The 15,524-nt window shown below is 49.0% G+C and overlaps 2 protein-coding genes across 9 annotated transcripts in view; one reads left to right on the top strand and one right to left on the bottom strand.

Moving 5' to 3' along the window:
• On the bottom strand, positions 1-8,269 carry SENP8 (SUMO peptidase family member, NEDD8 specific). Of its 3 annotated transcripts, none has more exons than XM_036390044.2 (3): positions 7,885-8,269; positions 6,160-6,237; positions 1-2,261 (listed from the first exon to the last, which is right to left on the bottom strand). In XM_036390044.2, exon 3 carries the CDS (start codon positions 2,240-2,242, stop codon positions 1,604-1,606), a length of 639 nt encoding a protein of 212 aa, XP_036245937.1. In that variant the 5' UTR covers positions 2,243-2,261; positions 6,160-6,237; positions 7,885-8,269; the 3' UTR covers positions 1-1,603. The 3 variants fall into 3 exon arrangements, with proteins under 3 accessions (XP_036245937.1, XP_036245938.1, XP_036245936.1); XM_036390045.1 differs by lacking the exon at positions 7,885-8,269 and adding an exon at positions 7,146-7,217; XM_036390043.1 differs by lacking the exon at positions 7,885-8,269 and adding an exon at positions 6,765-6,841.
• MYO9A (myosin IXA) overlaps positions 7,157-15,524 on the top strand; it is a 176,379-nt gene continuing 168,011 nt past the window's right edge. For all 6 annotated transcript variants that reach the window (XM_036390037.2, XM_036390040.2, XM_036390039.2 and 3 more), the window contains exon 1: positions 7,157-7,270. The gene's annotated coding sequence lies outside the window, so the exon portion shown is untranslated. The remainder of the gene's footprint in view (positions 7,271-15,524) is intronic.

Here is a 15,524-nt window from a genome sequence, read left to right as displayed (position 1 = left end):
TGGATTACACCAGGAAACACAGTTTGGTCTGAGTTTTATTTGGGATTTGGGAGTGGCAGTGATGTTGCTCTGGCAAAGCCCCCCAGAGTCCAAAGGGAATCCCCTTCAGCAAGCAGCTGGATCCTGCTCTGGCTCCAGCTGAGTGGGTTTCCAGGGAGGGCTGGTGCTGGAGGCTGCTCTCCTGTCCAGGCAGTGTTAGGAGGGAGGGGAACGGCCCCAACCCTTGTCAGGCCCCAGTGCTCTCATGAGGGTGTTTTGGAGCAGCCTGGGCTGATTTCTTGACATTCACTTGGAGCAGGGGAAGGTGAAGCCCTCCATCCCCTCTGTGCTGTGCTGCTGCACACACTGGTGGTGAAGAGCTCCAGGTTAAAACCAATCCTCCTCAAGGGTTGTATTTAACCTGGATTTCCCTTCTCAGGTAGGGGTGTGGTTGCTCTGCTAGACACCACCTGAGCAACATGCTCTTTGCTTCTCACCAGGTGAGAGATTATTCCTTATCCTGCCATGACATCTTAGTTTAATTTTTATTTTCCACACTGCTAAGCCTGTCTTTAAGGAGAGGATCCACTCCAGGATCCCAGCCATCATCCAGCACGGGAAGAGAAGTGTTTCAATTTTCTGAAGTGCATTAAGGACTTCAAGGAGCCCGCAGTTATCTTTGGCTTTTATACCTCAAACTCTGTCCTTTTGTTCTCCCTAGTGTGTTTTTTTTTTTCCTTCTCAAGTAACAGAACTGGTTTTGTGTTATGAGCAGCGACCGCTAACAAGGGTTGGGGAGCACTGTCAAACCCTCCCCGCACAGAGACGACCTAAAATCCTAATGAAAAACACCAAACTTCAAAGAGTGAGTGTTGCTTTTCATCTCAATTAAGTTTCTTTTCCTAGGATTGGCTTTCTCAGCTTCTTATTAATCTTGCAGCAGTTCAGAGTCGGGTTTTAATTTGCAATAAGAACAAGCAGGGGTGGGGGACCAAAAAAAGCCATTGCTGTGTGGCTGAGGAGCACCTGGCTGATGAAAAATGACTTTGATTTTGCCCTGTTCTTAAGTTAATTGTAGCATTTCCTTTGCAGTCTCATCTTTTTGCAGTGACATCTCAATGTCAGATTTTCAGGGGTACAAAATCTGGCTTCTAAATCCTACATTTCTCCAATACCATTAGCAGGAGGCACAAATTAGAACTGTCCACGATAAAGCACTCAGGGGCTTGGGTTTAAAGAGCATTTGCTAAACCTGGCTTGGAAGGACAATGCCCAGAGCCAACTAAAGCCACCTAATGAGGGTGTGTTGCCTGCTGGGCACAGGTGGAAAAGTCTCTTTAGCAACCTGTTTTGCCAGAGCAATTACTGTAAAAATTTACCATGGAGAGGGTTTCTTTGAAAGCAAAGTGACTCTTGTCAATAGAAGCTGAAAGGCCGGTGATTTCAAGAGGAGAATAAGGCTTTTCCTGGAGGGAATGGGGTGTTTGGGGGGTGTAGCCATGCTAGAGGGGTTACATTCTTTTTCTTTGGGACAATCCTGTGCATGGGCATCTCCCTCAGGCACTGGGGGTGCTGCCTCTTGGACTGGGAAGGCAGTTTTTGGGGGGCTGGAGGTGCATCCCCATCACTTCTGTGCCAGTTTTGTGATGAGAGCTTTCCACTCTGACCTCTTCTGCGTGATGTAGGAGGGGGTGAGGAGCTGCAGCAGAGGCTCCATCCTGCCCTGGAAGTAGCCGTGGCACAGAGCCTCGGCGTCGCAGATCACGTACATCCCACAGTCGTAGCTGTTCTGCTGTGCCGGCGCCTTCTCCTCCACAAAGGTGGCTTTGCCCCCTCTTTTTCCCAGAAAGGCCTCCAGTTTCCCTGCCACTTGCTTGGCGTGGGCAGAGTTGCATTTACTGTGGGAATCGTAATGGGCAAAGCACTTTTTGTCCCTGAAATAAACCAGCAAGCTCCAGTGGGTGCCCCCAGCGGCCTGGCTGGAGTTGTCATTGATAGGCAGGAACAGCAGCTCCTTGCAGAGAAGGTCCAGGGGCTGGAGGAATATGGCTATTTCTTCCTGACTAAGGGCACACTTGATGAACTGGGCCACCTCGGGGCTGATGAAACAAACTCGGTGGCTGAACTCCTGGAACTGCTGGGTGCTGAAGTACTCGAAGGCGAAGCCGATGATGCGGTCGTTGAGCCAGTTCGGGGGCTCCAGCAGCGCCACGTCCGACTGCCTCAGCAGGCTGTCCCCGTAGCTGAGAACCACGGGATCCATCCTGGGCTCCTCCCCAGAGCTGCAACAGACAAGGGAACACGGGGTGGGAATTGGATCACAGCCAGGATACAGCCCACACCTGGATACAGCCCAGCAAACAGCTGGGTTCCTGCTCAGCAGCAGTGAGTGAGCCCAGGATTCCCAGATGGATATGTGCAGGACCATGAGCAGATGGAGAACACACAGTGCTGGGTTAAGCAGCAACCTACTGCGGCTCCAATGAGATCAACCTTCCATCCTGAGGATCTGAACCTCACAACTGTGACAGTGCTCACAGGGGTCTGAGGATGAGGGAAGAGACGAGGATCTGACTCCATGGTTCAGAAGGCTGATTTATTATTTTATTATATATATTATATTAAAACTATACTAAAAGAATAGAAGAAAGGATTTCATCAGAAGGCTGGCTAAGAATAGAAAAAGAAGGAATGATAACAAAGGCTTGTGTCTGGGACAGAGAGTCTGAGCCAGCTGACTGTGATTGGCCATTAATTAGAAGAGACCAATGAGACCAATCCCAGATGCACCTGTTGCATTCCACAGCAGCAGATAACCATTGGTTACATTTTGTTCCTGAGGCCTCTCAGCTTCTCAGAAGGAAAAATCCTAAGGAAAGGATTTTTCAGAAAATACGTCTGTGACACACAACAAAGGAGTTTCAGAGCAGTTCCTGCACAGACACCAGGAGTGATCCAGAAGTCAGGTGGTGTTTCTGTGTCTCAGTGTTTCACCTGTGCAGTGACAAGCACTGGAGTTCTTTGCACCACTGTATTCCCCTAAATAAAAACCTTTTTGGGCTGTCTGACAGACATATGGTCCCTTTCTCCAAGCACAGAGTGCCCCAGCTCTGTGCCAGAGGCACAACCTGTTCCAGGAGAACCTGCTGGGCCGCCAGCACAGGAGGCACAGCTGTGAGTAAGGAGTAACAAAGGAGGACGAGATCACAAACAAACCAGTTCCTGACCGTGGGAATCTTTATGACAACTCTACATAGCCAGAGTAGGATTTAGGAGATTTTCCATAGGGAAATTTGATTTAGAGCCCCTATATCTACCCTGGTTTTCCTTTAGCTCTCACACCCTGCAGCCCTTCCAGGCTCCTCAGTGATGTGATGCATCCTCAGCCTCTAGATCCTTTCCTGGCCATGACAGGGCTGGAAATGCCACAACTTGGGACACGGATGACATGGAACTGGTTTTGGTCTCATCCTTCCCTCCTCTGTCCCAAAGGCAGCAGGAAAACATCTTCAGATTTCTGAAAGCCTTGTGTGAAAGCTCAGAATGGTAAGATCACTTTAATATGATTCACTAGAAATTAGTCACCAATATTTCATCATGATAAAGAAGAATGAAGCAAATGGAGTGTTCTGTCAGGAAGAAGTAGATTCACACTTCTTATTGTGACACGAATCACGAGGAATAACCCTTCCTGGCCTGGGATGCATAAATTAAGGGATTTATCTCTCAAAAATGTTGGCAAGATCCCCTGGCACGTGACAGGCAAGGAGCAGAATGGATGAGCCATGGTCCATGTGTCAGAGGTCGGAAGGAAGGGCTGAGGTGAGTGTTTGGGCCATGAAACAGCCCGTGAGCCTGTGTGAGGCTGGTGGATCCCGGAGATGCCGGGAGCAGGAGTCAGCAGAGGAAGGGAGCAGCCCTTGTTTGTGTGAGCCAAGCACAATGGTATTTGGACACGCTTCCGACCTTAATGAGCTCCAACTATTTCCAAGCTCGTGGTGCAAACCCTTGTAGTATAAAAACAAGAAATCCCAACGGAATCCCAGTAACTCCTCAGCCTGCCCGAATATAGGCTGGTTTAAAGATCTGGACATCCTCCAAACATCCTGTTTGGGGGGTTTAACATGGTGAAATACTACTGAAATCCTTCTTGTATGTGCCCATGAAATGCCCCAGATTTTACTTTACATTGTGTTCTTTCTGCTTCATCTTCTCCTGGACATGCAGAAGTCCAGCCAATAGCTTTCCACTCCATCCAAATGGGATTAAGGGCGAGGGAAGCGTGTGTCCCGTGCTCTGTTAATTTTCCACTCTGCAGAAACATAGTTGTCTTTTTTTTTTTTTTTTTTCCTGTCATGACATTTGGCAGGTTCCTCCAGTCAGGAAGGAGAGTGCAAGTGCTTAATTGCCACTAGCTACTACTTTTAATTTTATTGCCATCTGGTATTTGTGAAACTGCCTGTGAGTTCTGTGAGATGACTCACCACATGCAGCTCCAAGGAAAACCTTTGGGAGGCTCCCTCAGAGCCAGGTCAGGTAAGCAGAGAGGACCAAAACAAAGTGGTAGGGCTGTGAAAAGCCACTGGTGAGGTGGCTTTCTTTGGGAGAACCTCCCATAAGAGCTAAAGATGGATCTGCAGAGGAGCCAGGACGTGGATCTGAGCCTCTGAGGAGTGCTGAAATGCCGATGGGGACTGGGAGCAGCTCTGCTCAGCCACAGCCAGGACTCTCTTCCTGAAGGCTCAGGCACGTTCTGTTCAGTTTCCATAAAAATAAGAATAAATACTGGCACAGGCCTAGAACATTTGCTGGAGGTTGCCAACAAGTGTCTTGCTGGTTCATTTTATTTGCATATTAGTAGTTGGAATTAGTGCAAACTCCCTGGAATCCTCAGCTCCTCCAAGGGATTTCAGCTGCCCCATTTCCAATGTTGAGATGAGGAAACGGGGGAGAGAGAAAGGAGCATTTCCATACAAACACCACCATTTCATTTACAGATTTGAAAATGGTGCTGTGCTGCATCAATAGGGCAAGAGGTCAAGCTTCCTTCACTGAAGTTATAATAATTTAACAAATTAGCTGCTGGCATCAGTGTGAGTTCAATCCATAAATGGATGGAGCTCCTTTGTGTCCAGACACAATGCAGAGCCTCTGTTTTCCAGCACTTGACCAAAAACCACCCCAAACCTGTCATTTTCACACCATTAAAGACAACAACCCTCTGCAGATAATTGCTGAAGGCACTTGAGAGCCAAGGAATGAAACTCCTCAGTAACTGAGCATAAAAAGGCAGTGACAGAGCAACAGGAGCATGAACTGAGGTTGAATCAGAATCCTAAAGTCTATTTTAATTAATTAAAGGTGCCAAGAACCTCCAGAGTGAATAGTTTGGGGTGACATGTCACTAGAGTCCTGTTCCTAATTTAAAGAACATGGAGGAAAATAGGAAAATAGTCACCTGAAACACAAAAAAATCCAGACTTTATCAGGGAGCAGGAGGAAGGACAGAGAAGGTTTTGTCTTTTAAGATCAAAAGACCTTATGGTTTAACTTTCTATTCACTTTTCCTGGAAATATGAGGTTTAGATACCATGTCTGGATAGTTGTTAATGGAGCAAGATCAGACAAGGAACATTAATTTCTATTTACCAGCAGGAGCCAGGCTGGATGACACCTGAATCTCTGGACTTACGTGTTTTCTGACAGAGCCAGAGGAAAAACTCACAGAAAATTAAACAATTCAACCAGAACGGAAGTGTAGTTGTCTCCTTTTTTGTCAAATATAAATAATTTTTCTGCTGTAGGTTATAATTCTTGTATGATACAAGAACATCCCACTTCGAGTTCAACAGGCCATGAGTGCTGAAATCAGAGGAAAATACTCCAAGCTCTGTGCTCACTATGCCCAAACTTCTCTGTTTGGGACAAATTCCCCAAACCAGAGACTCTGCAACCAAACTCAGAACCTCTCTTGGTGTCACAGCAAGAAACCAAGAGCCACAGGAACAACACGCAGTGGTTTTTGCTCTCCAGGATGGGGTTGACCAAAACCTGGAGTTTAACAGGAAAAAACCCCTCAGCGAGCAGAACGCCTGAGGATGAGCGAGGGCACCGGGAACGTCCCGGAGGTACTGATGGGATCCCAGCTCCGATCCTGAACCCCACGGCCGATGCACTCACCTCTCACCTCCCACAGACAGGGGCTGATCCAGGGAGCAGCGGGAAGCACGGCCAGGGAATGGAACTCGCCTGGAAGACCTGGAGGAGACAGGAATTCGGTCAGGAGTGGGAATTCGGTCAGGGGAAGCGATCCGGGGTGTCCCACGCCCCACGGAGGAGGAGGAGCCATGTGCTGACCCCGGTTCTGACCCCGAGCGTGACCCGGCGCTCCGGGGCCGGGATCAGAGCAGCCGGCAGCCCCGGGAAGATCCCGCTCAGCCCATCGCCGCTTTTATGGGAATAAACGGGAATTACGGGCCAGGAGAGGGTGCACCCGGGCCAGGCGCAGGGTCAGGGTCTGGGTCTGGCTGGGGTGGGAGCACCTGGGGATCACCCACAGCACCGTAACTCACCTCCACTCCCTTACCCACTTAACCCTTTTTTCCCCTTAAAATACGGGCTTGAAGCTTCCGGGCCCAAAGCCGGCCAGCACCGACCCCCGACGGTTGCGGCCGGCACGACCCCCGGGCATGGCGCCCAGCGCCGGGTCCTTGCCGGGACCTTACTGGCACCGTATCCCACCGTGTCCCCTCCCGTGTCCCCTCCCGTGTCCCCCCGGCTCTCACCCGCCGCCTCATCGCCCGTCGCCGCCGCCGCCGCTCGGTTACCGCGCACTGCCGTAAAGCGGCCGCGGCCGCGTCGTAACGACAGGGGGCGTGTCCACGGGGCGGGCCCGTGGGCGTCCCCACAGCGGGGCGGGGGCGTGCGCGCGCCTCCCTCCCTGCCTGCCTCCGCCGGGCGGGCGCGTGAGAGCGGCGCGCGCGCGCGGGCAGTCGGGCAGCGCCCGGGCGGCGGCGGAGGAGGGAGCGCCTGTCTGTCCGTCCGCACCCCTCCTTCCCGGCACCCATCTCAACGCCCCTCCTCGGGACTCCCGGACCTCCCTCAGCACCGACCCCCGGGACCCTCCTTCCTCAGCACCCACCCTTGGGACGCTCCTCAGCACCTACCGTCCTCAGCGCAGACCCCCGGGACATCTGTTCAGAACCGACCTCCTTCAGCCAACGACCCTCGGGACCCCCCTCAGCGGAGGCTGCGGCTGCGGGCGAGGGATGCGCCGCGCCCCGACACCCAGGTAAGCGGTGGCGGCAGCGGGGAGCGGAGCGGGGCGGGGGCCTCCGGTGCGCGCGTGAGGTGGGAGCGGCGGGGCGGGGGTCGTGAGGCGAACCCCGCCGGAGCATCGCGGGGCCGGCGGGAGCCTTTGTTCGGCGGAGGAGGGCGAGTCTCCCCGGCGTCGTGGGGTCTGCCCGGTGTCGCGGAGTCCTCCCGGTGGTGTGGGATCCTCCCCGCCCGAGCCGCCCCCGGTGGGTGCGCGGTGCGGGGCAGCCCCGTGTTCCCCCCCCTCCCTCCGCCCCGTGCACGGCGTTTCACCGCCCGGTGCCGCTCACCCCCATCGCGGTGCGTTGGACACTTAGAACATGGAAAAATCAGCCTGGGAGGGAGGAGATTCACCTCAGAGGCGTCCCCAGTGCCAGCAGAGGGGCCATGGGCTGTCGCCCTGAGCGTGGCATAGCCCTGAGGCCACGGCTGTGGACATCGCCACGGGAGCAGGTTGCGGACGCCCCGCGGCTCCGGCAGCCCGGTCCGCCCCGCAGAGCCGTTCCCGAGCACCCATCAGCCATTCCCGAGCACCCATCAGCCATTCCCGAGCACCCATCAGCCATTCCCACCCGCCGGAATGAGCTGTACCTGGGTGTGCTTAGCACAGTGTCGGACTTCACGGCAGCTCCCACCCTGGCACGCCGGACCCCTGTGGGAGCTCTGCTCCTCCGCAGGTTAAGAGAGTCGATATTTCTTTCTGGAATTTTCGTAAACGTAGCCAAAACGGCCTTTGCTTTCCAAAAAAATAACCCCCTCCGACGTGACCTGCGCTAGGACCTGCCGTGAGTTCGGAGCCGGGTTTTTGGCCGCCCTTCTGCTTCTCGATCGGCTTCCTCCTCCTCCATTTACGGTTTCCCATCCCCAAAGCAAGCCGAGGGTGATAAAGTGGGGAGCGTGAGCTCAGCAGAAATCATGGCTTTCCCATCCCGCGCTGCAGCGCGGTCCCTGCCCATCGGCGGATCAAAAAAATAATCACGTAGCGGCAGAGGAAGGAGATTTGCTGCTACGGGAGGAAAACCGGCGCGGTGTCTCGCTCAGTCGATAACCAAGAGCTGTAATAAATCGCTCTGTAAATAGATTGCTAGGCGGAGAATTGGGTTTCTGGCCGGCTCAGGTGCTTTCCTGACTCTTTTCCCATGGGACTGCTAGGAAATGACAGGGGAGCGGTGTGTTCCCATGGAGAGGTGCCTGGATGCTGCGGTGATGGGCTGTGAATCCTCAAGCACGACCTTACAAATCTGACCTTATCCATAAACTCTGGCTAGGTCAGAGCCTGTGTTATCCCTGAACAGCATCATCTTTTCAGCCCCTCGCCATACAGTCACACAATTTCCCCTATGTCCTTGAGTAAACTCACCCATTTCAATGGCTTTTCTCATTTTTACGTTTTATTTAATTAAAATAAGAGGGGTTTCCATGCCTCTTTCTCTCATTAAGGCTCTCCCAGCCTTTGCCTTCCCTTCTGGCTGTAATTTTTGATCCCCAAGACCATTTTGGAAGCTGTTGGTCAGGCTGCTGATGGCAAGGAAGATAATTCAGCAGCCCCAGCACACAACTAATAAGCTGTTGTTTCCTGGGCTATCAATGATGATGCAAGTTCAATTTTTTATTTAATTTTTTATTTATTTATGTATTTATTGTGATCAATGCATAAATCAGGGTGGCTTTAGAGATTTTTCCTCTGTGTTGAAAGGCCTGGTGTCCATCAGCAGCACATGGAAAAAGCTCTATTGGAATTCATCATGTATTTCAAATGTAGATCTGTTTTGTGAAGTTATTTGTTCTCTGCATCCACAGTTCCTGTTATGATTTATAAACTCCCCGTTTTAAGTTTTTTTTTCCTCCTTATTCTGGGTGGGGAAGCTGCATTTTCAGATTCAAGGTATCAAATGCCTGATACGACTGCTGCTGTTACAGCATCTTTCACAAACACCAGTACTAAACCACTCAGACAATCAAACCTTTGGAATCCTTTGCTAGGAAAATCTGAACGCTTTATGCCTAAATTATTTGTATCTGGGATGTTTGTGGTGCGTTTTGTGAGCATTGATCAGGTTTGCAGGAAAACCCCTGAGAATGTCAAGCATCTGAGTTCAGGCACTTGGGAAATGTGAAACTCAAGTCACCTATGCAGCTTTAATTTAGCTTAATTTAATTTAACTCGTGTCAAAGCATGGCTGGACTTGAAATCCTCATCCCCTGCTTGGTTTCTGGGAGAGCAGTATTCTGCTCTGGATGGAAGAACAGATTGTTCCTTCCCATGCCTGCAAGTCAACAGGGGGAGTACTGGGAGCACAGGCACAGTGCTGGTCCCTCCACTGGTTTTTGCAGCTTGGCACCACCAAACTGGCAAGGAAGGCCAAGGCTCACCATGACAGCCTTGAGACCACACGTGTCCTGTAGTCCTGAAGCTTCAATGCCTCAAGTCTGGGGAAACAAGGAGCAAACTTCCAGTGTCTGAAAGGGGTGTACAAGGAAGCTGGAGAGGTCCTCTTCATCAGGAACTGTAGTTCCAGGACCAGGAGGGATGGCTTCCCACTGCCAGAGAGTGGGGTTAGATGGGATATTGGGAAGAAGTGGTCGGCTGAGAGGGTGGGGAGGCCCTGGCACAGGCTGCCCAGAGCAGCTGTGGCTGCCCCATCCCTGGGAGTGTTCCAGGCCACGTTGGACAGGGCTTGGAGCAGCCTGGGATAGTGGCAGGTGTCCCTGCCCATGGCAGAGGGTGGAACAAGACTGGTTTTTAAGGTCCCTTCCAGCCCAAGCCAGTCTGGGGTTCTGTCATTCGAGTGTGACCAGAGAGTTTCTGAAGTCATTTGGGGTGTTTGGTTTTGGTGAGTGTAGCGTGGCCATTTTCTGCCTAATTCTAGTTCTTGCTCTAAACTGTGCAACTTTTGAACTCAATTCCTTTAAAAATACATTTATGAGAGAGCAAACAAGGTCGTTGAACCACTGGAAGCATCTTAGCCGGTCAAACTTGATTTCAGAAATTCCTGTGTCCCCTCAGTTTGTAAATAAAAGGGAATTTGTGTTCCCGCTTGCACGCGAAACACCGGGGTTGAAGGCACCTTTGTTGTGTTGTTGATGAAACTCCCAGCTTGGGCCTGGACTCTGGCTCCCTGAGATGGGCTGGGTGCAGGTTTCAGCTTTGGAACATGGTGGTTTTTTTGTGTTGAGGTTTAAAAGAGCATCTGAATTTCTCAGGCTTTGTCCTGCGTGCCGACGTTTGCTTCACTTCCTCTCGAGCGAACGGGATTTCTCCCCTCTCGACAAAGTAAACATGAGCATAAATATTTAAAGGATCACGGTTCAAGTTTGCAAATTGGAGACTTTCTCTAGCATTCCTTCAGACAAAAGCAGTAGCATTGGAGATTTGGGATGTGTGTGGGTGCTTCCCTGCTCTGGGGAGAAGCTTGGTAATTCTTTGGGCTTCCCGCTGCAAAAATACTCTGCTGTCTTTTCAGGTTAGATATCTGGTATTATCACAAAGCTTGGGTTTCTTAGAAAATTTTAAGGACAAAGTGCTGCTGATGGGATATCTATGGATCATTGGGATTGAGATTGTTTCTGTGGAATTTTATTTTTCTTTTACACAGGCCAAATTTTTCCATAGGTTTTGGGTATATGTGTGAAGGCACAGGTGTTCAGAGTTGAGACTATAGAAACCAAACATGTGAAACTCTTGCCAGATAATGGATAAAAACAGGAAAAAAGGGAAATGGAATAGTCTTTGTTTTTTTGGTGACTCTTTAATATTAAATCTTGTGCTGTGTTTGATAGGTCAAACACCATGGTGGCATGTATGTCTCACTCCTGTGATTGTGTCGATGTCTTAATCTATGTGTCTTGGAATTAAACTTTTAAAAGTGGAACTCAAACCACTTGACCTCAGAAAATATAAAATTCAGGAGGGAAGGCTATTGAACATGGACTTTTAGAGTTGAACTAATTTTTGTGTCTGTTTTTAAAATACTGTGAAGAGTTGTAGTTTTGTTAGATCTTGTGGTAGCGTTTTTCTGTATGTGGGGAGGAATCTATGGATACCTTTTTCATAGGTATCTGTGGAAAAATCTTACAGGTGAGGTGAGAGTTCCACATCTTTGCTGCAATGGCTTTTTATTCCTAACAACCCTCCCAAGATCTTAATGCTACCTCTGATGGAGGAACGTAGGCTCACCTGGGTCAGAAAGGAGCTCAAGAGGTCACTTGGTCCAAAATCCTGCTCCCAGCAGGATCATCTTCAAAGTCAGATCGGGTTTTTCATGGCTTTAGGTGTCTCATGTCAGTTGTGTTCCACCTGTGGCTTGTGGGCTGCAGGAGGAGAAGGGAAATGAGGTAGTTTGAGCTGTATTAGGTGGGAAGTGTCCAAGTGGAATGAGATCATCCGTGACCCACTGCTTGCAGAGCGTCATATTCCACTTGGAGCCTATGAAACTGCTGCTTCCCACTGCCCTTCCATGAGTTCATTAAGCTGGAATAGTCACAGGCTCCAGTTGTGGGAGGATCTGGCCTGGCTGAAGTTAATTTTGGGAGAAGAACGGGGATAGTCCCCGTCCAATCAGCATGAAGCTGGCAAGTGGCTCCACAGTGTTTCGGTGGAAACTCCTCAGAGATTTTCTAGACAAAATAAAATAAATAAATGAATACCTCTGCTTAAAGGGTTATTGTTGTTCTTCTGATTACTTTCTGCTGTTCAAGTCTTGCGTTGCAGTTTCTCATTAGGCATGGATGGGCATCCCTTTGCAGAGGGATGAGATGTCTCTTCTTGTAGGGTTCTCGTATGCCTTTGGCTGCTCACACCATGCCAAACCATGGTTAGACAAAGCCATGGGTCATAGTTTTGGGCTCTGTTGGTGTTTTTGGTCAGCCCTTTTTTAGAGTTTTGCTAAGAGCCTCATGAAGAGACAGAGTGTCTCTTCAGCCAGGCAAATGTTTTGCCAAGGGAGATGAGGCTCAGGAGTGGAAAGGCCGTGGTGCACTGAGGATGCTGGGGTAGGATGGCAGTGAGGCGGGGTCATGTTGATGCCATCATGGAAAACAAAGAAGATAGGAGCTACAGGAGCTGATAAGGCAGCCAGTTATCCTGGGCAGATACACATTGTGTCCAGGTTTGGGTAGAGATACCTGTGCTGTCTCTGCATTAAGCACCCAGGTACAAGCTGAAGTTTGCTCGGACCCTTTGAGATGAGCCTCTATATCCTCCCAAGGAATATTGATATTCCTTAGTTGGGTCCTTTGTCTCTTGATGTGAGATCATACGTGGGGAGCTCAGCCAGCTGTGTCTCATCCAAGCTCTCATTTCACTCACCTACAGAGATATGTTGCTTTTTTTGCAGCTACATGCCTGATTTAAAACAAGATGCAGACATTACTCTGCTGTGGTCTCCTGTCATCTCTCTGTTGGGTTGTGGTGTGCTTTTAAAGATCTCTGCCAGGTCATGGAGGAAGTTTATGAAATCCCTGTTGGTGTTACAGCCCCTAGGGTTAGGCTGGCTCTATGTATAGGGGGTCCCCTTTGAGGGGAGGGCTGGACTGGACCCTTTCAACCCTGCTAGTTTTGGTGGTTCCAATTGTCTGCTCAGCTTCTCTTGGAAAAATCATCTTGGTGTCCATCCCTGTGACTCACAGGAATTATTGCAAATCCCTCTTAGGAGCAGTGGGGAGCAGAGGACTGTCCTGCTTGGATGCTGCATGAAGTAGCAAAGGAAAAATGTAGCTTAAAATAAATAGCCAAAAAATGTGGGTTTCAGTATAATTTTTGAGTCTTATTTGCTGGTCTCTTCGCCTTGAATCACTTCTGGCATCACCTAGATCACCTTGAATCCTAGAGTTACTCTTGGGATGCCTGTTCTAGATCTTGGCTTTTATCCATCATGTACAGACAACCTGAAAACTTCTGTGCTGTTTTTTAATCAAAATTCTTTGAACTGTCTTCTATTTCTTGCAAAGCATAACCTTTAAAAAGTAGAGAATCCTGGGTATGCTGTATCATGGCTGAGTATTGATGGAAGAGGAGTGTTTAATCCAGATAGTTCCATCTTTGGAAAACCTCAGCTTTAAAACCAGCTCAGACTATGAACGCTTTTGAGAGACCGCCAAGAATTCTTTTATTGTATTCAGCATCTACATGGTTGGTTTTGAGGGATGAACTTAAAACAAGTTAACTGAAAATATTTACTTTAGTAGACTTCCGTAACTCTACTGTCTTTTCATACTTCACGTAAATACATAGACCAAAATAAAAATTCTCCTAAATGTTGCCATTTAAACTTTTATGGCACTTGTCTATAAACTGCTAGGTTGGTTTGTGCTTGTTGGGTGCACAGGACAGCCTCCCTGGGGAGGAATTAGTAAATGATTTAATTGTTGAGGAATGTGGTCCCATTAGGCAAAAAAAAAAAAAAAAGGACCGCAGTGGATCGTTAGAAATGTTGCACTTGATTAAAACTATGCTGAGCAATTTGTAATGATTTTTCAAAATAAATGAATATTTTGGAAGAGAGAGATTATGTGGGTAAATAACCCTTCTGGAAGTTTCTTTGAGTGCAGAAGAGCCAGTCTCTGCTCCGTAATTCACCAATTGCCTCATAAATGAGGCATCATTATGTGGAATTTGTTGCTGCTGGTGGTGGCAAGGATGGCTGATCCACTCCAGCTCAACAAAGGCATTTGTAGAGATGTTTAAAAGCAGAGCCACTGTTTCTTTTGCTTCTTTTCATCCGAAAATAAAGATCCAGCCCTGCTGCCAAGGGATGCGGCGGGTCCAGGCGCCTCCCTTGGGACTGGGGCCCCGCGTTTGTGGAGTGTGGTGAAACGTGTGGCTGAGCAAGGAGGGCACTGTGGGCTCCCTCCTTCCTGGGCAGCCCCGGCACAAACACCCTGCACAGGCAGGCGCTGGCCTTCCCTGTCAGGAGAGCCGGGGATAATCTTATCCAGAGGCACTCACCGTGCCCGCCAGCTAGGCAAGGAGATAGCAGGACAATGCAGAGCAGAGGTCAGCTCTGAGGTGCCTGCAGCAGATCATGAGGAATCTTGAGTTCTCCTCAGCTATGAAGAGAATGAACTTTACCAAAAGCGATGGAGGAGTCTGTCTGAATCCACAAATCCTTTGCTGCTCACTGTTTAACCTCATTTGACTCCAGGGGTTGCCAAGTGCACCATGACTTGTCAGAGCACTCGTTCCAAAATGTAGTTCCCTGATCCAAATGCATCTCTGATCTCACTGCAATCCACAGGGATTTGATTAAGGAGTTTATTAGCATTGATAAACATTAGCTGCAGTATTTCTTCTTCTATCTTTAAGAAATAACTTGCCAAGAAAGATGACTTGGCAGCTGTTGCCTGTTCCTTGTCCCACGAGTTTTGTGGAAAAGACGTGGACTTGTGCATTGTTCCTGGCTCCATTCTCTTTGCAATTCCAGGTGGGAGCTGCTGCTTTCCAGTGTTTTGTTTCTGAGTTCAGCTGTCCTATTCTGTGTTTCTTCATTTTTGTGATTGAAATACCCCTCTAGAGCCATTGCTGTTCACCTGGGGTGAACAATACAATAAATATGAGGAGAAAAATATATTTAAAAAACCAAAGAGCACTTCCGGCAAATGGGGTAAGGAGAAAAAATGAGCACAAAGGTCCATTTCTGAGGGAGTGAGGATTCATTCTCCTACCTAAAAGTCTTTGCTGAAACAAGGGAAAAAAAAAATCCCTGCTTGAGTGTTTTCCTGTTCCCACAGAGGGAAGGTGTGAATCTCACCCAGGGTTTGCTGGCTTGGTTTTAGCAACATTAGGGGTTTCCTCCTGTTTTTTTTTTTTTTTTCTCTTCAGCTCAGCTGCTTGAAGACTGCTTTCATTTTTGTTTTGTAGGGGAAGATGTGAAACCTGAGGAGCAAAAACGAAATGAGATGTTTAATGCAGTTGTTGCAGTCTAAGGAGTGGCCCTGCGTGAAACTTTTTCAATTGCAGAAAAAACTCATTTGAAAACTCAGTCTGAAAGTAACTCAGTCTGATATTCACAGTTCAGACTGTGTGGTGGGGGCATTGTGATCTTCTGTCTTGTGCTGAGTCTATTTTTAATAAAAGTGGAATCCTTGAGAAAATATATCAGAAAAATAATTGGAAACTAAAACCTGGAGACATGGATGTAGAATGGTGTGGGTGCAGTTTTTCTGTGTATTTTGAAGGATTTTTTCCCTGAGCACAGACTGTCCTCTACACTGAGAAAGGTGTTGGGTTTTTT

The sequence above is a fragment of the Molothrus ater genome, chromosome 13 (assembly GCF_012460135.2).
Source record: "Molothrus ater isolate BHLD 08-10-18 breed brown headed cowbird chromosome 13, BPBGC_Mater_1.1, whole genome shotgun sequence".
In the NCBI taxonomy this organism is placed as follows: Eukaryota; Metazoa; Chordata; class Aves; order Passeriformes; family Icteridae; genus Molothrus; species Molothrus ater.
The sequence above is the reverse complement of the archived record's forward strand: the minus strand, read 5'-3'. Positions and strand labels throughout refer to the sequence as shown.